Source organism: Platalea leucorodia (genome assembly GCF_965183815.1).
Source record: "Platalea leucorodia genome assembly, chromosome: 7".
NCBI lineage: Eukaryota > Metazoa > Chordata > Aves > Pelecaniformes > Threskiornithidae > Platalea > Platalea leucorodia.
The window spans coordinates 47,156,354-47,179,012 of NC_138829.1; the positions used below are offsets into that span (position 1 = coordinate 47,156,354).

Here is a 22,659-nt window from a genome sequence, read left to right on the forward strand (position 1 = left end):
TACATTTCATATCTCAACTTTAAAAGGCGTTTGACATCTTTGATATAATTTTCATAGGCAAATTAAGAAATCATGGGCTAGATAAAGCCCTCATAGGCTTTATAGTTACATAAATTATGGTTACAGAACTCTAAGCATAAAGCAGTTAGCAGTGTCTCACAGGTAAAACAGTGATGGACCAAATAATCTTTCCTAGGTGCAACAGTATTCAATGTGTCCCTTAGTTAACCGAATAGCAGAATTAAGACCATACTTACTAGACAATACCCATGATTTTGTAGGATCAGCAAGCATAATGGATAAGGGAATTAGAGTTTGACATTATATGCATAAATTGACTAAAAAAATACAGATACATATAGGGTCCAGCACTTAGATAAAAATAACCAACTGCACAAATATAAAGCATGAAGTGACTGGCTAGGTTTTGCACTTTACAGAAGAGGACATTTCCCACAAAAGGACAGGAAAAGAAAGGGTAGTCATGTGTCAGCAATGTTGTGCTATTGAAAAAACAAACCACTCCACCCACAGGTTGTATTAGAATGCAAAAAGTACTATCTAAGAGACCTGAAGGAATCACTCACTCTTCTCAGGAATAAAAGACCTCAGACAGAGCAGCGTGTTCAGTATTGGGCAATGCATTGTATTGGGTATTGGGTAAAAAAAAAGGATGATTACTTACCTTGAAAGTATGATCTACAAGGAAAGACTGACTGTATTAATACTGCTTATTCTGAAGGGGTAAGGGCAGGAGGAAGATGGCTAAAGGGAGCTTCAAAGATATAAAAAGTTGTTGCAAAAAAGGAAGAATATAATCCACCTATTCATGTCCACAACACACAAGACAAAAAGCCATGAGTTTAAACTGCAGCAGAGAAGACTTCTTGACTATGCTGCACTCACCCTGTAAATAGAGACTTTAGTTCTCACTGCCACTGAGGAATCTTGCTACAGATTCAAAACTGCAAAATAAACGCTTGCAGAGTTCAGCTACACAAACAAGGAAAAAGCCCAGGTCAGTATTATCTCCAAGTCTAAGAAAGAAAAATTATAAAGTTGACACAGGGGCTCCCACCGATACGAAAACATCTTTCCCGCTTGCGTTCTGTGACCTGAGGAAAAGAAGCCAGGAGGCTCAGCAGGGCAGCAAAACATCAAAACGGAACTAGGAAATACAAGGGGGTTTGCTGGCTCTTCACTTGTTTCCTAGTGCAATCGTAAGACCTGTGTTCATACCCACAGAGTACTAAAAGCCTTGAAAGCCTCATCCAAGAGGAGACTGCAAACAGGAAGCATTAGCAACCCAGAAGCTCAAGAGCCTGTCTAGCAGGAAGTCTGTACAGGCAGTGCTGGAAAGGATGAACTGTGATGGCAGTTCCCCTTCCCCCCCCCAGACAGGAAGAGAGGGAAAAGAAGGGTGCGGGGAATGGAAGGAGTGGAGAGAATGAACACACATTTTAACCACTGACTCACTAGATCACACAGCAGCAGGTGGAAGAGACTCTAGTAAGGTCTGGGAGAGAAAAAACAAGAAGCCCAGATGTGGACACACATGCTCATCTGCCCAGATAACCATTTTTCCTGTCTAGACAAAGGTTACTATAAATACATCTCCTCGCATCACCACTGTTATCAGCCAGACATTCCAAAGGGAGATGCAGGGCTCTGCAAAGGAAAGTATTTTAACAATCTCTGCATGCGCCAGCTCTCTTTGAGTTATAAAATCGTATATAGCAAGATATAGATATAGATTCCCTGACTTGCTATCCTTGAGCAATCCAGTCTGTATTTAAAGAAAGCAAACAAATATTTTTTTTTCCCTTTTGGCTGAAAGTTTAGGACCCAGGGTGACCCTCTCCTTCCTCTCCCCCTCCTCCACAAGGAATTTCAAACATATTTCCTACAGAACATAACAGAAGGGGTGGAAACTTTGCCTTTCCTCAGCTTGTTTGTTATTTTATCATCATTTGCTGAAGTTCAAAGACAGATTATGTGCTGGTGGCCACAGACAGAGCACAGTGGCCTATGGCATAACTCACTTCACCACACTGCATGCCAAAGCACCTCTCTGTTAGTGAACTGCCAAGAGACACAGGGGTCTGAGAACGCTATCTAGTTTTATCTTCACTGACACATCAAAAGGCCTCTGGAAGTTGGGCCAAGGCCATGAAACACATTTCACCTAGATGTTTTCATAGCTGCATGCTGACAAGTCTTCTAGCTCAGTCTGTCGTATCTACGCAGATAATTTTGTAGGGTTTAACTACTAAGCTGCATACAAAAAATATAAACTGGCCAACTCTCCTTAAATGTAGCACTCTTTTTTGACCCCAAATAAAGCCATGCATAAGCTCTTTAAAGTTCATTTTAATCTTCCCTCCAATTGACAAAGCCATCCTCTGTTCCAAGCTTCATCTAGCAAGGCCTGGACTGTCACATATGAGAAATCAATTCCAAATCCATGCCTGCTGAAGGTCATTTTGCCAGTTATTCTGGAGGGTGTAGATTCCAATGTCCTTCCCCAGTTTTCAAGTGAGCAATTTTGTCTGGCCTCCAGAAGTTTCTCCTCCCATTGCTGCTGGATTTGACAGTATCTGTGCATCATTTTTTAAGTTTACATTACATTGTCATGTGTTACTAGAAGACCGCCATGACCAATGTCATGAAGTTGTTATACATAAGCAGTGTTTTCAAATTGCAGCAGTCTGCGTATCAGTTTGAGTACATAGTTCTTGGCCCTCTTAAAAATAAGAATAAAGTTAGGATGTAATATCCAAGCTAACATAACAAATTATGTGGTTTCAAAACATAGCCAGTAAGTTAACTAAACACAAGGAAGTACCCTACCAGCGCTAAACAGGAACAGCTCCACAGCTAAGACAGTCACCAAGGGGAAGAGAAGTTTGCAGGAGAGACAGCCTTACCTGAAGCACTTGAGGATAATCAAAGACTTGATTCTTGTGACAACGTTTGCGAACAGCAGGGACCCCATCTGACAGATTTGTACATTTGTCTAGGATCAACACTGATTCCCCATTCTCAGCTTGAAGAGCTTCCAACTCAGACCGGTATTCTGGGTGCAGAGCCATTTGAGATGACAGAATGAAATACCTGCGAGGACTGAAAAACCACAGCAAGGTTACCTGACAGCACTGTGAGTTTACTTCCAAGTAGCTCTAGAATACATTTCCTTCCATCCTGAAAAAGCAGAGCAAGATTAACTAACTGTGGACACGTTGCCAAGACCATATTTTCAGACAGGGTTGGAAAGGGTAATGATGCAATATAATTAAATCTTGGATAGTAAGTGGCTCAGCATTATTTACAACTTTGAATAAATTTGTACTTGGAAAGAGTGCTTATTACATTAGAATAGGCACTTGCATTATAACCTTTATTATAAACTGAAATAAACATTATTTAGCTACATATTAAAACAGCTTGCTACTGATGCCAGCATTGTTTGTTCTTTTGTTTGGTGTTTGTGTACTATAACAAAGTAGACAGGACACTGAATGCTGCTGCTAGTTCCTCCTCCCATATATTTTTCTCATCACTTTTAATCGAAAAAAAGATGCTGAACTGACTTCTGTGCTTAGTCTTGATACTGTGACAATAGCAACAGGACACGCTCATCTCATTAACTGTGATTCCATTCTGTCCCTTTTGGGCAACATAAAGGCAACATTTCCAGGACAAAGCTGAAGGCCCATTATCCCATTCACTCTCAACTCCTACCATGTTCCAAAACCATGAATATTTAAAATATGCCTTAATACTGACGTGTTTCAAGACACTGATTAACATTGGAGGTAAAACACACAGGAAGACAGTCTCAGATTAGGTGCTCACTGCTTTAAAAAGTTATGTTAATGTTGGAAAAGAGCACGTCATATAATTGTTACACTCATTCTCATCTACTTTGGTTTGCTTTTTAAACGGGTCAGCTAAGTCAGACTGCTCCACCGCTCCCTATTGAAAGGAACACACAGCGAGTGTCTGCCCTCGCGCTGCCAAAAGAACACAGGAAACACGAGGCCTGCACTTCAGATTCCAGTTCTACTCCACGTGATGCTATCTTTAATTTACAGCTCTGAAAACACATACAAACACACACTTTATAAAGTCAGACCTCTCCTGCTGCTCTTCTCACCTCTTCTACTCATTTTCATGCTGGTCACTCTAGTTGCTCCAATTAACAGATGAGACTCACATAGATTTTCTTCTAAACATTCTTTTTCCCAAGCCTCCAGCTGCTACCAACTTGCTACCAGCAGCTCTACAGAATATATATTTCTAGCAGCGGTGGATTTAAAATATTTTAAACAATCCAGCTAAAAAGGAGAGTAAATCAAAACCCCTCAGTTCAGCTCTGCAAGAGGAATAAAAAATGATTTGCCTTACAAAAAGGAAATACTGCTGCATATGAGTGATAATAAATGCCTATAACCAGCTAAAGATTATGCAGGTTTGTTTGTATATATGTTTAAAACCAAATTTTGCTTTGAAACTGTCACCATCCTATGACACTCAAAATCTAGCTATCAAATCTTGCTACAAAAGAAAGTATGTCCCAGCCCCCAGGAAACAACACACTAGTGTAGTGGAATGTAATAATTTATCCCAAGCAAGCCTGAATTCTGAGCATCATTCCTTTGTCACACTCCTGCATAAAGCAATCGAACCTGTGAATGCATTTCAATTAGCAATGCTAACTGGCCACTAGATGGTACTCCGGAGACTACAGTCTCTTTCTCACAAAAAAAAAAAAAAAAAAAAAAAAAAATCTTTGAGAATATGGAAGCTCCAACACCTTCCCTGAACACGGACTCATGCATTGCATCAGCTCCCACATAACAGTTTCTCTTATCCGACCTAAAAGCAGATGCAGCATTTAGCTGACTACATAGACATGAACAATATGACTGCATCCCTTTACAATTGGTTCTATACATGCTGAAGCCTATCATCACGTTCATGCTTTCCAGACAGAAATACAAAGCATGCTTTCACTCTGTGTCGGACTATAATAATACTTGAGATCTACGAAGAATCAATTAGGACGCAACCAGATCCCCTACACTGGCCTGGTCCAGGAGCATCACAAGCAGGAACGTGAAGGGTGTGAGCAAAGCAAACCACTGCTGCACAAGTTTGTCCTGTAATTGACTGCAGTATCTTACTTGGAGCAGCCCAGAGCAACAGCAAGAGCATTGCCCTTACCGGAGGAGAAGACAATTGAAGCTGAAGTACAGTAACTTTTTGTGTCCGATAGTGGCAGCACCCTTTCAATCACAGTTTTCAACTTCAATAGTTCCTATTTTCTACAGGATGCTGTCAGAAAAAAGGACCTAAAGCTTCTGCATTTCTAAACTTGATCTTCACAATCAGTGGACACGTCATTTACCCCCATTGCCTCAGTCTGCCCATCTTTTAAACCATAACAGAGGTAAGACCTCGCCACAGTGAAACATTTTCAGCTGTATAATTAAGAGGCTTATGAAATATTGAAAGAGCAGTCTTCCATAATCAATGAAAACATGTCTTCCAGACTTCTACCTACTCTTGTCCTGAAGACATGAATGGATTAGAGAAACCACCACTTTCCAGGGTAGCTCATTTTAATGGCTCATTACATTCCCTGTTAAAATTAGTGCTTTATTTCCCACTTGTCTTGCTTTACTTACAACTACAAGGTCAGGGGGGCTGTTTGTGTTTGTCTTACTCCATTACTTTAAAAAAGAAAAAAGTTAAATCAGTATTCTGAGCTCTGGATGTTAACTATTCCCGTAACCAAATCAACTCTCCTTCTTTTTCATGAGCTGACCACACTAATCTCCTTCAGATTCATTCTGCAAGAACTTCTTCCCTTCAGAGCTGTATTTACAGGCTTCTCCTGTTCCAAACTCTCAATGCCATTTTGAAAGGACTTCAGAACGAAAAAAACATCTAAACTGATTTGTGAAGAATGTATCATCTGTAAGACATATAGAGGTAAAGCTCACATCCTCGCTCCTGTTCTCCTGTTACCCATTCAAAGTTTGCACTGGCTCGTACTACCTGAGGCACTTGTGTTGATCCCTGTGATCACTTCTATCTCTTTAAAGTCACAATGGAGGTATAGCACGCTTCTTTTATCACTGCAATAGTGATCTTTTGCCATTACTTTGCTTTTAAGTATCCTAAAATCAATTGTCTGAAGCGATCATTTATTAGGGAATCTATATTGCTTTGAATTACTGCCCTGCTTTACTTACACTTTAAAGAAACCAAACATATTAACAATTATTTTATTTATATCCAAAATACCTTGCCAGCTCACTGGAAGTATTTAATCTCATTCTGCTATCATCAGCACTGTCATGCTGTCATATTTCACAGTTCAGTTTCTGGAGTGGGAAAAACAAAATCACTCCCCCAAAAAATCCTCAGTTCATAGCTAAACCACACATTGGCAAATGAGCAAAGGCCATTAGCATTGGAACCATCACGTATTTTAATAGCAAGAGCAACTAAAAGCAATTTTTACAAAACAGCCCAAGCCCACCAACAAGTTAGTAGCTATATTTATATTTTATCAGCATCAATATTAAACATGATATTGAATATACTTTCCCCAATTCATGGGAATTGCTTTACCCCGGTCCTCTTTCTGGCAGATCCACTTCTGCCGACAACGGGCTGTAAACAGGAATACTGACATCGTAGCCTTGCCGGTAAGTCCATGTGGAGAAGCCTCCACCAGCCAGCAGAGCTCTGAAAAATACAAGAATGCAACTTGAAACAGAGTATGTATACCATTCAAACTCGGAGTGCGATTTACTGATTGTCATTACCAGAACATCAAGAAGATGCAAGCTCTGAGGTAAGTTTTTCCCTCAGATTTTGTCAGTGGCATTTTTTTATGCAGCTTTTTGGTTCACTTTAATTTTCGTGAACTGGGCTTACTGCCAGATTGGATCTAGTCATCAACAGAATGCTTATGATTCCGTATGATCACTGAGGAATGGTCCATTTTTGCATTAATATAGGGAAATTTTATCTATTGCAGTCATTATGATAATTTTGCATTTTTGCAAGCTTACATGTCCTAAGTCAATTTTAATTTAAAAAAATACATTCTTAATTATTTATACCAGTTAACATATTCCTTGGTGCCTGCACTAAAATAGGGTATAGCGCAGATCTTGAGGTGTTAGAGACAAGCTATATTTCAGATACAAGTCCAGGTACAATAACATATAGTATTTTGGCAGCTTACAGTGACTCTGGACTTCTCAGGCTGGAAAATAAAATGGCGTTATTTGCAACTGTATTTTCAAAGTGATCATACAAACTAGGGAAATTTATTTCATTTTTATATTACACAAAGAACGTTATAAACAGAAAACATGACAACAAGAATTCTGTATGTTGCGAAGCTAACTTCCAATGGTAGAGGCTGCTTGGGACGCTATGTGCTACAGAGCATGGGAATCATCAAAGATTGATAAATTAAGATGTAATTCAACCTCCCAACAGGATGACCCTGATTGTCTGTGGCTTCTCCTAGATGGGACAACCTTTTGCCACACAGAGGAGCTTTAAGAAACAGAAAAGAACAATATGTACAGAAGAAGGCAATGCATCATTCACAATGCCAAAAAAAACAGGCTTGTCACTATCTCCTGTCCCAAATCAGGCTTCTTTGAAATATGCTAGTAGAGTACATCACCTTTTCAGCTGCCATTTCATCTCCAGTGACCAGGTGGCACCATGAACACATCATCCTATTTCCAAAAGAAGCTCAGATTCAGCTTCTTTATTGAGACTTCTCAAACAGCTGATCAAACTTTCACTCCTTTGTCACCAAACAGCAGGGTGTGCTATACTTTAAATTGCCCCAGGGATACTGGGTCTGCTTAAGGTACCATACAAAGTAGTTTGGAGAAAAATGTTTCTCCAATTCCAGCTTCTCTCTTTCTCTGTGGAAAGAAGCAGAACACAAATACACCACTATGCTAGGCACTACAGAAAGGATCTTCAGGATCTGTACCCATTGTAGCAGCTATGATTACAGCCAATTATTATTGCAAGCTTGCATACTGCCACAGTTCAGATGGGAGCAGGCACATGTCTCATCCATAATCAGAACAGACACATCAGAACAAAAAGTCAAGGTGAGACTGGAAGAGGCACTGACAGCCCATTAGCTGATATTCTTGTTTTCAGATATCACTGAATGAAATCCTTAGTATAGCGTTTGGAGAAGCAGTTTTTCCACAGCTGTTATACAACAGATTATCATTATACCTAATTATCACCCAAGAGCTATCATTTTTTCCCATCAGAACGTGACACCCCAGATGTGTCTGTACATTCTGCCTGTTCTAACCCCCCATCAGATGTCCCACGGGATACTTCACCTCCTGCTCTGACCTGCAGCACAGTTGTTCAGTGTTCAACACCATGATCACGCTTTGCCATAAACGTGACTTCACCCAAGTAGTCAAGCAAGCAGTCCTAAGTGTCATTCAGGAAGCTCTTTAAGAATTCCAGGCTCTGGATTAGAGACGCATTTCAGCTTGATGACAATTACAAAATCAAAACAACTTGCCCTTTATTACTCCTCACTCAGAACACAAACTATGGCAGGAGCAGAAATCAACTAGAGAACAGGATGATAAATCAAGTACGTGCTGAGTGAGAATTTATGTTCCAAATCAAGTGATTATTTTGGATTCCTTTCCAAGGCCCAGCCCCCCCCCCCCGCCCTTGGTGACGCATACAATGCTGCTATGACTAGGTCTCACCCTTGAAGCTGCATGTTCCATGTCGTATCCGTATATCTCAGTTACAAGCAGGGAGAAAAAATTGGCTTGGGTGTTGCTGTTCTTGCACTTCATATCCTCCTCCTCTTTTGTCAACCCCCCCTAATTGGGAAACTACAACCAGATTGTTTTAATTGGATCCGGTGAAAACATGACAGCACCTCATCAGCCTTGAGAAAGCAGGTGTGTGTCATGCAGACTTTTACCTAAATAAACCCACAGGGAACCAACACCAGTTAAATAACTCCACTCGGATTTTCATTGTAGGGTGCAGTAAGGGAGTAGAGATATTAACTCCTAATGCACTCAAGACAAAAAAAATCTTTAAATTGCACTGATCAGTGAGGAATGAGCCAGTTCCTGAGCAACTCTTCACCACTTTTCAGATATTGATCCTTCTTTCTCTTCAGGAAATGCCCCAACTGGTCTGTACCCTAAATGCTTCTGCCCAGCTGCCATCATCATGAGCTTTCTGCCAAACTTCACAAGTCACTGAAACCCAATTCATCAACTGAAGCAGAATGAAAAAGTATCTTGGTTCATATGTTCAATTCTACAGCTACAGAGTAGCTTTGCAAAAGAAATCCTTTCATCCTCATTACTGTACCAAATTCAATAGCACTTATTAACAAACAATAAAGAACTTATTTTTTAAGTTTCATGGCAGGAGATTACATATGTTATGGCAGCTAATACCAGCAACATAGCCTCCATGCCCACAAGGCAGACTTCAATCTTTGAAATTATGGAATAAAGCACTTTTACACTATCTTTGGAAATTGGATTTAAAGATTTAACAAACAAGCCCTTAGTGAGGTAACTTAGCTGAAGACTTTTCCAGATGTAAAAATACCATATAACTGAATTTCCCTTTGGGTACAAGGTCTTATTGTACTTGGATTAATATTCTGCAGCAAATCAACAGAACACAACTCTATCAAACCTCATGACCCACTACCGTTCAACAGCGTATGATCTCCGGTATGTGCCGAATAGAGAAGGCAGGCCACGCTCCCTGTGCAAACGTCACAAATGTTACCCGTGTATTTCCCCAAAATCCCACAAATCCATGCTTTCTGGAGTTGTACTGGTACAGTTCAGACCAGTCATTCAAAACCAATTGAACTTTGCCAACGTACCTTTATTTTGGCCTGCAGCCTCTCACCCTGTGATGCTACCAACAACTGTCCTTCACACTTTTTAACTACCCATTCTGTAACACGTGTGGACATTCTCAAATTAAGAAAACACACCTAAGTCACTTGTTCTGTTAAGACATTAACTAAGATCTGCAGGTCTTCAAATCGTACTTTAACCTCGTACTGCACCACTCAGGCCCTTCCAGGACAAGGTCCACAATATTGACTTTTTCACAGATCCCTTGCCTTCACACCTGTGACCTGTAGTACAGGTTCTGTACTACACTGAATACAGTCTAACTGTTGGCTGCCTACAAAAAGGAGTTTCCACCTTTTCTCCGTCCCAAGGACTGTTATTGCCTCTCTTATATATTACAGCTAGTGATCGTACAGCTGCAGGGTGAGTCAGTTTGGCAAGCTATGACAACAGCTGTATGCCACAAAAGATAGGATTTTTTAACTGAAATTACTCGGCTTTCCATGTTAGCATGACAAACACTTAGAACAAACACCTACCAAAATAATACATTTCCTGCATACTCAGCCAAGAGACATAAGGCCAAATATAAATGTACATTTGACACAAAGTAGTAAAAAAAAAAAAGTTATAGTTCTGCAGTGTAAGAAATCTACTGCATTCAATTAATCTACGTTGATATACACATGCATCCACAAACACACAATCCCAGAACAGTCCATTCAATTAAACAGAGCATTCTCAAATGTAAATTCCCCTTAAGATGTATAAATCTTCAGATAACAAATACAAGTATTTACTAACAGATTAACAGGCTTGGTTACGTAAGAATGATGCTTGACTGCCCTCTTCAGGCTAACCCACATGCGTGTAACATATTTCATACAGAGAAGTAAAAAACTAAAGCCTTACTTCACAGTCAGTGATGTAAAGAGTAAACTTACTCTTTGAACATGTCCAGAAAAAACATGTTCTGTTCTGGCATTGAAGGGTGTTTTAAATCATCTTTGGTGCAAAGAAATCAAGATATATTCCATACACAATCATCTTAGCAAAGATCCCACATCTCAGGCAAGATTTTGCTGACATTCGGCAGGAGAAAGTTAACCTTGACCTTCAAGAGAGGGACTGGTTACACGGGACCTAACTCAGCAGAACCAAGCTCATACAGCCTAATCTAGTAAAAACACATTCAATAACAATATCTAAGCTAAATAGGTTGGTCTTACTCTTATTCTAATTTTCTTTGCATTACAACCTCCTTTCCTCTTCCAAAAGTAAACTATTCTGCAAGTGAAAATTGAGCTCAGGATTCACACCTTTTAAGTTTCTGGCAAATATTTTCAAAATGCACTTGACAGAGAATAACTAAGAGCATTTGTCCAATTACTAATACAGTGTAATTGTTAAGATAACAAAAACTATTGAAATTCACCATAGTTTTGTCAAGTAGAGCAGCTGCTTTAAAATGCCCTTGAAGCACCTGACTTCTATCAGAAAGCTGCAGCTACAATCATTTTTGAACTTCTAATTTGCATCAAGGGACATTCTGTAAAGCATTCAGGTTCAGTAACACAACATATAGGTCTAACCTCAAGATTCTCCATCCTCACAGCAAGACGTACAGTTAAGAGCAAATGCTGTCAGCCACATCCCACATAAAATTAAGGATGGGGCTAAACTGTCAGATTTCAGAAGTAAACACTTGTCCTATAAAAGACAGGGACTTCTCTACTTCCTTTTTTTGAGAAGAAAGGAAATCATATTCCAGCTTTGTAAAGGTTAAGGAGCACGTCCTTTGCTATCAGCTGCACTTCTGAGCTTGTTGCTTCTTCAATGGCATTTAAACCCAGATCTGTGCTTTCAAACACAGCAAAACGCATACCTATCTCTAGGAACATCTAGGGCAGTGTTATAATCTGGTGGCCCTCCAGGCAGCATATTGAAGAGCAAGTGATTTGTGCCTCGATCCCACCTAAGGCAAAAGGAGAAACAGACAACAATTAGAAAGGCATTCTCTACATACGGATGATAAGTTCCGTCAGAGCCTAACTCTGGCATTGACTCACTGCATCCTCCCCTCCTGCATTAACCTTAGTTTTTTCCACTTTGTGTTCTTTAAATTCACACACTGAAGTTTCAGTAAGTACCTGGATAACTGTGCCAAAGCCTGAGCTGTCTCCTTGATACGGAGCGCGTTCTGATTGAGGACATCTATGGATGGCACAAAAATGCAGGCCCGGTTGACATCGTCAGTGTAGAATTCACTGTCAGAGATGGCAGTTAGCAGCTCATTATATTCCCTGGAAATGGTGTTGCTCACTGACGTCCCATATTCATCCACATACTTTTTCAGTGAGTAGATGTATACCTTGATTTTGTTTTTGGGATTGAAGCCACATCGATAGACATCGAAGCAAGTGTGCATCCTGCAGCTGAGGTCTCCCCGCTCCGGAATAGGGCTATCAGCAGGAAGCTTGACCACAGGCACATCATGGACACTGCGTTTTTCAACGGTCCAGTCGCTGGATGACTCAATGGAGTGAGGCCAGAACTGGAACATTCCTGTGGCAATTAGGCCAAGCAGAACTATGGAAAAGAGAGTGATGTAGTAGATGCGATGCTTGGTTTTCATCCTTGGGATGAGGGCTGGACCCCGGGTGTTATATTTGGCCGACGCACACATAATGGAATCAATTATCTCTTGTCTCTGTAAAGTAGAAAGAGAGATGTTTTAGGATGAACTCTGGAAGAGACACATAGTTATCACAACGCAGACAAACATTGAGTTAACCCCTTCGAGACAGGGTCTTTGCCTCGGCCAATTACAGTAAAATTTCTTCAGGTGCTCACATGTCCCACCGAAATGTAAGATGGCAACTGAGACTGCCACTTGGCAAGGACAACATGAGGCTGATCTGCTGGGCCTGGTTGTAATGGCATGATGTTGGCCAGTTAACAACCACAAGTCAGAAAAGGACACAGCTTGGGCAGCAAGGGGGGGCGAAAAATCTCAGACACCACAGAAGCAGTGAGTCCTTGTAGGTGCCACTCCATCTACGTCTAAGTGTATTCATAGTGAATACTAATAAAAAAATAAAATGCTCACCTACAAGTGAAGAGAAACAACCCGCATACCCTGCAAAGGGCTCATAATGGGGCATCACACAGAACTTAGGATCATGATACTGCTTCTAATATAAAGGTGCTTTCAAACTGCATTTTACAGGAGCCCCACCATATCCGACTAGAATGATGCTAAACTACTTCTGGCAAGAAAAAGAAATTAATTTGTCATCTTTGTCAATATGCCTTTTGTGGCAAAAAAGTGTTCTATGAGCTGCTGCTGCACCCACATTAAGAAAAGCATTTAAATAATTGTTCACTGTATTCTGAATAACACTTGTAGTGAAAAACATGATGTAATATAAAGTATCACAAACAGAATCAGCTGAAGAATCAGCCACTTGTTGCATACAAAAACCTCGAAGAATCAGAAGAATCAGCTACTTGTTGCATACAAAAACCTGTTTAGGTTTTCAACTGAAGCTTCTATAATAAATAAATCCAACCTGAGCTCTCCACAGTGGGAGGTTTTTAAATGTAGTAAGCATGTTTTTCCTGAAGAAGAATGTGGATGGTATAATTATGTGTTTTCCCTTTGGACAAATGGGATGTTTTCTTGCTTTGTGAACAAGAAAGCCTGACAACCAACTGTACAGTAGACAACAAATACGAATAAAATAAGTATCAATAAGGCATTAAATGGTCTTTATAACAAATTGGGTTATGTTTATTTGGCAGTTCTTAACAAAAGACTGTCAGGATGGGGTGGCTAACACATGAAGTGACTGCACAGACACACAGCAGCATAATCTCAGATGCTAATAAATATTCTACTTTTAACAGTTGCTCTCATCGATCTATGTTCACATTCTGATCCTGGAGACAGCCTGTAAAGCTCCTGGCCCTGGCCCCGCCGAAGCCCACCTTACATTAGGTGAGTTTTCTTGACAGTGGGTGACTTTCTTCCCAAGGCAGTGGCGGATTTTGCTCCATCCCAGTGGCCGAAGCCCGGCCACAGGGTTCGGGAAGGCCTGTCCCCGTTGGAGGGACCCCTCTCCGGTTAGAAGGGGTGCCAGGGCGGTGTTAGCGTTCACCTGGCTGTGCAGAGTTCCCGCTGGTGAGCCGCCGCTGCCCAGCTCCTCCACACGTTTACATACGTGCGTGATGCTGTTATCACAACCGATGCCAAAACGCTAGATTACTATAAGTTTTATAACTCAAAACTTCCCATACGCTTCTGACTGTCAACCATGTTATTCCTCCTTCCTGACACAGGGCCAGAACCGTTGCGTTATGACAGAGATCACCCATTTGCAGAACGCATTTGAGTCACTCAGCCAAGCTGTCCAGACCTAAGCCGCGCGGGGAAAAACCGCAATGAAACCTAACTCTCCATCCATGGAACCGTTTAGTAACAGGAATGCGACACCGCAGCAAAGAGGTGGCAAAAAAAACCGACGGGGCGTACCAGACGCGGCAGCAGCCGCCTTCCGAGGGACGCCGCAGCCGGAGGGCCCCGGCCGGCCGGCCGCCGCGCTGCCCGGCACACCGCCGGCAGCAGCCAGGGCCCCGCCGCCGCGGCTCCCCCGCCTCCTGCTTTCCTTGCCCACCCGCGGCAGCCCAGCGGGCGGAACCGCCGCGGGCAAGGGGCAGCAGACGCGGCCCGCCGGAGCGGCGGCACGCCCGGGGCCGCCGGCGACGCCCGCGACAGCCCAGCCCAGCCCAGCCCAGCCCGGCCCGGCCTCCCCGCGCGGCGCCGGGCCAGGGCGGGCCGCACCCCCCGCCGCCCAGACTCACCTCCGCCCGCAGTCGCTCGGGCCCCACTGCCCGCGCCGCCAGCTCGCTGGCGGCCCCACGGAGCGGGGCTCGCCCGGCGGCCGCCGCCGGTGCCCGGTGCCGGTGCCCGCCGCCTCCCGGCCTGGCAGGGGCGGCGTGCGCACGCGCGCGGCACAAGCCGCGGCCGAAGAGCGTCGCGATCCGGCCGCGCCACCACGCAGGGCGCCCCCCGGCGGCGGGAGGGCGGAGCTGCGGGGGCGGTGACGGCCGTGCCGAGGCGGCGGGGGCCGGCCCTGTCGCACCGCAGCCCGCCCGGGGCGAAGGCCGTGCCCGCTCCTCCTCCCCTGCCTCACGTTCCTGCCTCGACAGCCGCCGCAGCCCCACCCCGGCGGGCGGGCCGCTGGCCGCGGCCCCGCCGAAGCCCGCCTTACGGTTTGGGGAGTTTCGTGGACTGCGGGTGACTTTCTTCCCAGCACGGCGGCGGATTTCGCCCCATCCCGGTGGCCGAAGCCCGCCGCAGGGTTCGGGAGGGCCTGTCCCCGCCGGAGGGACCCCTCTCCGGCCAGAAGCGGCGCCGGGGCGGCGCCGGCGCTCGCCGGGCCCCGCGGGGCTCCCGCCGGCGGGCCGCCGCTGCCCGGCCCCTCCGGGCGCCTGCGCTCCCGGCTCGGTTCTTCCCGTGCTGTGCGCTTTCCCGAAACTATTTTGGGCTTTCTCATTGACCGAGGACTCTTGGGTCGTGTATCACACTGCTCAAGTGGGAAAAAAACCAGACCCACGCCTTTCCCAAACCCTTCTCAGGAGTAACTTGAACCACCCCCTCTCCTGACAGAAGACAGAGCAGGACAAATCTGTGGCACAAAACTCCAGCTGTGCAGGAATCACAGACACTGGTTTCATTCCCAAAAACGGGAGCTGACTTGGTCTGGAGGCAAACTGATCCTTTGCAAAAAAAAAAAAAAAAAAAAGGCAGGTCAGACGGTGCAGCTGAACCACACACTGCAGCGGTGCGGTGGAGACGTTTCGGCAGTGGCCGTGCAGCGTCCCGTGTTCCTTACCTTTGCTCTCCGGGCTGATACCAGCAGACCCTGAGTATGTTCAGTGCCGCTGAAGTGGCAACAAGGGTAACGTTACATCTCCCACCTGCAAACGGTTCTCACCTGTTTACTGGCTCTCCTCTCCTGCCAATCTGAGGACAGCTATGGGCTGTTTGAGGGGCAAGTCCTCCGTTTTGTAAAGCCACAGGTCTCCAGGGAGCTACCAGAGCTCAGCAATGTCCTGCCATGCTAACTTCTGCTGCGGCCCCTTCAGTCGCCTGATTTCTGGGCCAGAAGCACCTCCAGTCTGCTACCTGCTCTCTGCTGCCTGGGATACAAGGCAGGCCAGCTCTGGTCCTGTCCTGTAATCCTTGGTTGTTTAAAAGACTCTTACCACGTGTATCTCACAGTGTCAGCTTTTGCTGGCCTGAAATGTATTATTCCCCTCTTCAATTTTTCTTGTATCCATTTTTATATATTTGTATCTTATGTACAATGGTGAGGTGATGGTGTACTATGCTATAATGTGCGTTTGTGAAAGGATGGGGGGGTTGTACCTGTCCCTGCTCTAAACCTCTGAACTGAGTGTCTCTCTCCCTCCCTCCCTCCCTCTCTCCCTCTTTCTCTCAGTACAGTGTCCTTAAGCATTCTTGACTCTCAGCAATGGGTTAGTTCTCTTTTACTTCGCCTGCCCTTGGGAAAACCACTTTCATGCAAAGCCGTCCACATGCACGCACAGAGGCAGCTTGGTACTCCCACAGAAAAGGAGGAACGCTGCCACTGCAGTGCTTTCTCATCTTTCTCTCAACCTCTTCTCACACACGTTGCATAGCAGGTGATGCAGCATTCTCCTCAGACTCACTGCTACCTTCTTCATCCTGTCTGCAACATTCAAAGCCAACAACAGAAAGGACTCACAGATCTTAAAGCATCCTTTCTGAGCGCTGGTACTGGCTTTTTCCTCCTCCCTAGTGCAAGTTACTAGGGTTTGTTAGAGCACATAATGTTTCTGGTTTTAACCCATCAGCTTGAAATTGCTGCGAGCTGCCCCGTTCGTAAATCAGAGGCAGGAACTCTCCTTCTGGAGGGTGAATGAACCATGTCCGATTTTGTGAATTGGAAGGGGCACCAGTCGTGCTGGGGCTGCTGGGACGGGCGCTGGATCTCTGCAGCTGTGGGGCTCATCAGCGTGAGCCGTGCCTGGATGTGACTGAGCCGGAGGGGGTGTCCACAGCCCTGTCGCGTGACAGGGACACTGGCTGGTCCACGTGCGGCCGGGGGGGCTGGGGGCCACCGAGCACAGCGTGTGCCAGCCCATGCGGTGCCCACAGGCGCTTCCTCTGCTTCCCTGCTCTGCCAGAGAGAAGAGAGCGCATCGAATCAATTGCAGCTGAAATATTCACGGAGGCTTGACGATCATGTCATCCCTGTAGGAAAATTTGAAAACTGCAATTTTATTAAAAGCTAGAATTAAAGAAATGCAAGCAGCATCGGCTGTTTTATTATTTCAAAATAGCAACAAAAATGGAGGATGTAGTCTGTTTTCATAGAGATTTCCCTGAAACCACATCAGGGAACCTGTTTATATTCTAGTGGTGTAGCTAAGCCAGACAAGTCTGCAGCACAGCGTCTATTTTTAGACTCCAGGTTGCCATTTATAGCTTGTAAAAATATTCATCTGCATCTGGATAACGGGCTATCAATTTTTATAAATGCACAAGAGAAATCAGATATTTTACGTCTCTTTGCTTTGCCCTTTTATGTCCTGCCTTACATGACTCTTTGGGGGTTGTCTGGGAATTTGTTTTTAAGAGCTTTACCATCACGCCATAGATTTGCCTGCTGTCGCATACAGCATCATGTATTATCTGCTGGGATGATCAGTGTACAGAAGAGAAAGAAACGCTCGGAGAGCCTTCTGCTACTGCGTCTCCACACATGTAAAGCAGCTGCATGTGAGATTATGGTGCACCTTAGGCAGTCAGTGCTGGAACCAGCACATTCTGAAAACACCTTGATAATAAAAGGAGATGATTTTAAAAGGCAAATATGAAGGGGAAAACTAATGGTTGGGGACATCTTTTCTGCCTTATTTTCAATCTATGGCATAGCATAACTAAAAAATCAGAGCTTGTTTTTTTCTTGTGAAAAATTTGTTTATGGCTACTACCAATATATAAGGTACTGGACTAAATGAGAGAGTTTCTAGTATAAGAGAAAGCAGGATATTGTAACAGCTAGGTCATTGCCTTGGTTCACTTTTTTGGTTTATGTCTTACAACCAAACGATACCCTCATTCGTATCAGTTGAGTTTATAACTAGTCTGATCAATAAACTGTATCTAGCAGCCAGTTGCATGGTTTTATCTCTTGAGCCAGTCCATCGCACACCTCCAGTGCTGCTGGTTTGTGACTGATGGTGCTGGTCAATACAGTGATCTGCCTGATGGCTGTAGCTCTACCTCCTCCACTGCCTTCCTGAATTGAAAGGAAAAAAGAAACACAAATATACGTTGGAGGTCTGCTGCTGTTGCTCCCACTGAAGGATGTGAGACATGAGGAGATTCAGTTAGGCAAGCGCTCCCTTCAAAGAAACTATAATGTCGTAGAAACATGCAGATAGAAACGCTCTGACAGTTTAGGTTCCCCCCTCCCTAAAGCTTTCAGCTGTCACGGTTTGCAGATGCATTAATCTTTAATCAATTGAATACTTTCTGCAGTGAGGTATTCAGGGAAAGAACAGGTCATGACAAGCGTTCGCCTAGAATAACTAAGCGCTTGTGCATGAGCTGTGCCATCAGACCTTGCTGGATAGCAGCAGGGAATAGACAGAGAGCTAAAAATAGACTTTCCTTGCAGTGTTTTTCCAGACTATTTTTGATTCTTCATTTTGATAAGGTCGACTGGCTATTTGCTAAAAATAACCAATCCCAGCAAACTGAGGACAAAAAGTAGAGTATTTATAACCACCTCAGACTCTTTAGTACATTTGTCAGCTGCAGATAATCTAGGATCTTGTCATCGGTCAGTTGCCAGTGTTTTATGTAAGTTGGTAATAAATAAAGCATTAACTGGAATGAAGAACAAGAGTATCTTGCCGCTCGGATTTTCTCAGATGGAATACACATCTTTTTGTACATATATCCTTGTAGGTTACCTTGCCCTGTTCTTCATGATGCGGTCTGAATTGCTTCAGAAAGAGCCAAAATAATCCCGTTAGGTCAGCCAGTCTTACAAAAATAGCTGCATATGCAATTAAAAGTGCAAAAACAGGTTTACCCTTTTGCACGCCTGATACTTTATATGCAGAAATTTTCGGGGGGTGTGATTCATGTAGCTTCCTCCATGAGAAGGTTTTTTTATCCAGCCCTTGTGTGCCACCATCTCTCTGATGAAATGAAATCACCGCTCTGCCAGCAGCACAAGAGCGACAGAGGGATTCTGTAACCAAGTAACTGGAGGAGGACTGCAGAGAAATTGTCAGTATAGATGATAATTTGACCCCAAGGCAGGTTTTAAGAAACTGGGTGGTTATGGGGATGGGGGGGAGGGGACAGCAGCCAGCCCAGCTGTACGCTCTGTTGCATGCATTCTAATAAAGACAACAATTAAGGTATTAGCATTTATTTAGGAAAAAATCTATCATACAGTACATTTGAGCAGCTGCCCTTCTTCAGTTAAGGTAGAGAACTATTAAGTTATTAGTGAGTATTTTCCCTTACAAATATTTTGCTTGGGGTCTATTCAATTTCTATAAAGGAAAACTCATCTTCACAGATTTGCTCCTTAAAGCATGCATGATCCTTCATAAATATTTATCTAGAATGGGCCCCACCTATACTGTTTGCTTAACTGCAGTGTAACACAGGTTAATAATTTGGAGACTCACAGATTCTCCCCTCCCACAAACATGGAGAAGGGTAGACCTGAAGGGAGGTTCCTATGACCGAGAGCAGTGCTGTACGGGAAATTCCCACCTCTAACCTAAAAACGCTGAACATTTCTCTGGAGTATGAGAGAAGGAGCGGGGGGGGGGGGGAAGAGAGAGACTGGCACATGGCAAGGACTGTGAAACCATCTAGAATCCTCTCTGTGCTCAAATGAATGATAACCTGAACACAAAAGTTGTATGCAAAGTGGATTTTATCGTGTCTAATTACAATGGACACAAGCAATGAAGGCACAGTGTTATACTCATCTTGATGGCATTTCTTATTTTAGATGAAATGCAGCAATTTTTAAAAATATAGATCTGACTGGCTTTGTCATTTCAGGTACTGCTCTGTTTGCCTATTGCGTGACAAACTGGTAAAAGAAAGAAATGTCGGGGGGACAGTCCTTAATCCTTTCTCTACCAATTTTTTTTTCTGTAGAGATTTGCCACACATTAAAAAAAGGCCATTAATAATAACGACGAGAAATAGTGAGCAGAGAGAACATCTAACATGGAGGCAGCAGAAGGAACAAACAATTTGTACAGGCAGAGCCTGTGTTTTTTTCTGTCAGGGTACCCTTACAGCTAATAAGAGTCGATTTAACTTCTATATACATATACACAGGACTTTCTAAATGTTTACCAAATCTTTTCAACCAGTAAAGGCCATTTTCAAAATTTATAGCGTTTGTACAGTCAAAACAAATGTTGCTTATTCCAACGGCAGACTCAAAACATCACATTTCCCTCTAGCCTCATTTCCAGTTATATTTTGAGTTTCTGCGACCAAGCTAACACTCCTCAGCGGAGAGCTCCTCAGGCAGGTGTTAAACCTGAAAAAAACATGGAAAATATTCCAGGCAACAAAGTGTGTGTCTGTCCTGTTATTATGAGTTACAGCAAGCTCAGATGGAAGTGACTGTGGGCCTTATTATATTAGCTGTGAGGATTTTGAAGGCGTATTACACCCTCTTTCCTACAGAGGTGTGCTTTACTAGCTGCTTCCACACAGAGAGAGTACAATAAACCCACGTTCTGAGCGGTAAACATCTACACATGAAAAACATACTATATTAATTGTTACTGCTGTATATTAACATACTCCAACTATAGGAGTGACCAGAACACCAAAAGAAAAGAAAATTAGGAGTAATTAATGGGTTGAGTTTGTTATAGGAATCCCCTGAAATACTACTTCAACTAATGCCTACACAGTCTTACCCAGTTCTTCATTTCAAAGAGCTTTCTCCCTAAATTTTTGTTGTTCAGACAAAACACTATTTATGGGATACATAAATGAGAGGGGGCAAAGGGGTAAGTCCATTTATGTTTTGGCTATACATCTCACCTCCCATTCTGTCAAGGAGACCTGTCTTCTGCTATAGCTTTCTTTGTGGACACCCAAGAGCAAATGGAAAATAAATTATAATAATCAAAGAATGTACTTAAAAGTATTGTACATGGACAAATGCCAAACTAATAAGCAAATATGATGCTTATAACTATCCCTTATACTCATCTTGCCAATCACCTCACCAGCCTTGCCTCATCGCTGGCATCTGAGAGAGGGACCGGTTACTTCTAACAGCCACCACACAGAGCACTGTCTTCTCCCCAGCCACCGGTCAGGCTCTCCTTCTCGCTGTCCAGGCCATTTCTCCACCGTCACCTCACCAAAGTGCAGTTGTATTAATTATTTGCTACCTATGCCTTGGTAATTTGGTTTATGATATAGACGTATGCTTTTGTCACTCATTGTGACATGCCCATCTGCCCAAATCTACGATGCCCAAGAACGAAACCAACCGAGCCACCATGGTACCACTGTGAGCCGTCAATCACTGACATCCCACCTCACAAAGTAACTATAAAACAAAAGCTGTTTTACTTGAAGATTGAACCAAAGAATAATCTGAATTTCCAGTTAACTCTCAATACTACCCTTCTCCTAAATGATCTATAGAGAAGATCATTAGATCTAAGCAAGATGCATGTATTTCATGGGACCAAGGATTTTTTTTCCTGCCTTTCCAATCTCATATTGGAGGCTTAATCAGAAGAGTAGAAGACGGTTCTTCACTTGTGATCAGCAAATTCCAACTGCACAGAATTTAGCCTAAATTTGATCTTTTACCTCTTTAACTCATTATATAAACAGATTCCATAATGCCACCAGGATGAAACTCGGTTACTGTTAGAACAAATTACAGGAGGAGCAAGGCGCACTTCCATTCAGTTTTCATGGGCAATTTCCTTGAACTCTGGATTAATACGTATGCAGAAAAAACAGCTTACATTCCTATAAAATACCTAGAATTTTATAATAGCAGAAATTAAAGAGCTTTGTATCATGAAAGAAACTTTCCAACTGAAATAATTTATCACCATCATCCAGGAAAAGGAGTCTTTTAAAATGGAAAAGAGAGGAAAGAGAGGAGACTGAAGAATACTGTTTAGTCAAAAAATTACGCTGCAAATTGACAAATGTCGCTAAAAAATTGCCTTAGTTATCCTGGTAATGGGGGAAGGTGCCACCTTGGAAGCCTGCGGGCTTAAAGTAGGTATAGCTAGCACGGTGGCAGAAGCATTCTCTGCATTGTCCTGCCAATATACCTCACTGCTAACCAGAAGGGATGGACTTCCAGGAATGGGAAGGCTGCAGAAAGAACACCTACTTTCAATCACTTCTCTGTTCTTAGCTCTTTTGTGGACACTGTGCCAAGAGGCCAATGGATGCTGTTTATTTATACGAATACAAAAAAGAAGGATAAAAACAAAAACGGGCATTTCACCAGCCGAGGGTGTTGGATACTGTCTGATCTGAAGTTAGACTAGGAACCAACTCAAAATAAAGCACTTTACAGAACTCAGACTAGATGGCCATGGCCCTGAGAGCCTCACCCATGCAGATGAACCCGTA

The 22,659-nt window shown here is 43.3% G+C and overlaps 1 protein-coding gene across 3 annotated transcripts in view; it reads right to left on the minus strand.

Moving 5' to 3' along the window:
• The window catches only part of EXT2 (exostosin glycosyltransferase 2), an 81,886-nt gene extending 66,995 nt beyond the window's left edge, over positions 1–14,891 (minus strand). For all 3 annotated transcript variants that reach the window (XM_082318585.1, XM_082318584.1, XM_082318583.1), the window contains exons 1-5: positions 14,793–14,891; positions 12,080–12,639; positions 11,815–11,904; positions 6,643–6,759; positions 2,928–3,123 (exon numbers count right to left, since the gene is read on the minus strand). In XM_082318585.1, the coding sequence (XP_082174711.1) occupies positions 2,928–3,123; positions 6,643–6,759; positions 11,815–11,904; positions 12,080–12,615 (939 nt within the window). In that variant the 5' untranslated portion in view covers positions 12,616–12,639; positions 14,793–14,891. The remainder of the gene's footprint in view (positions 1–2,927; positions 3,124–6,642; positions 6,760–11,814; positions 11,905–12,079; positions 12,640–14,792) is intronic.
• Between the last annotated feature and the right edge of the window lie 7,768 nt (positions 14,892–22,659).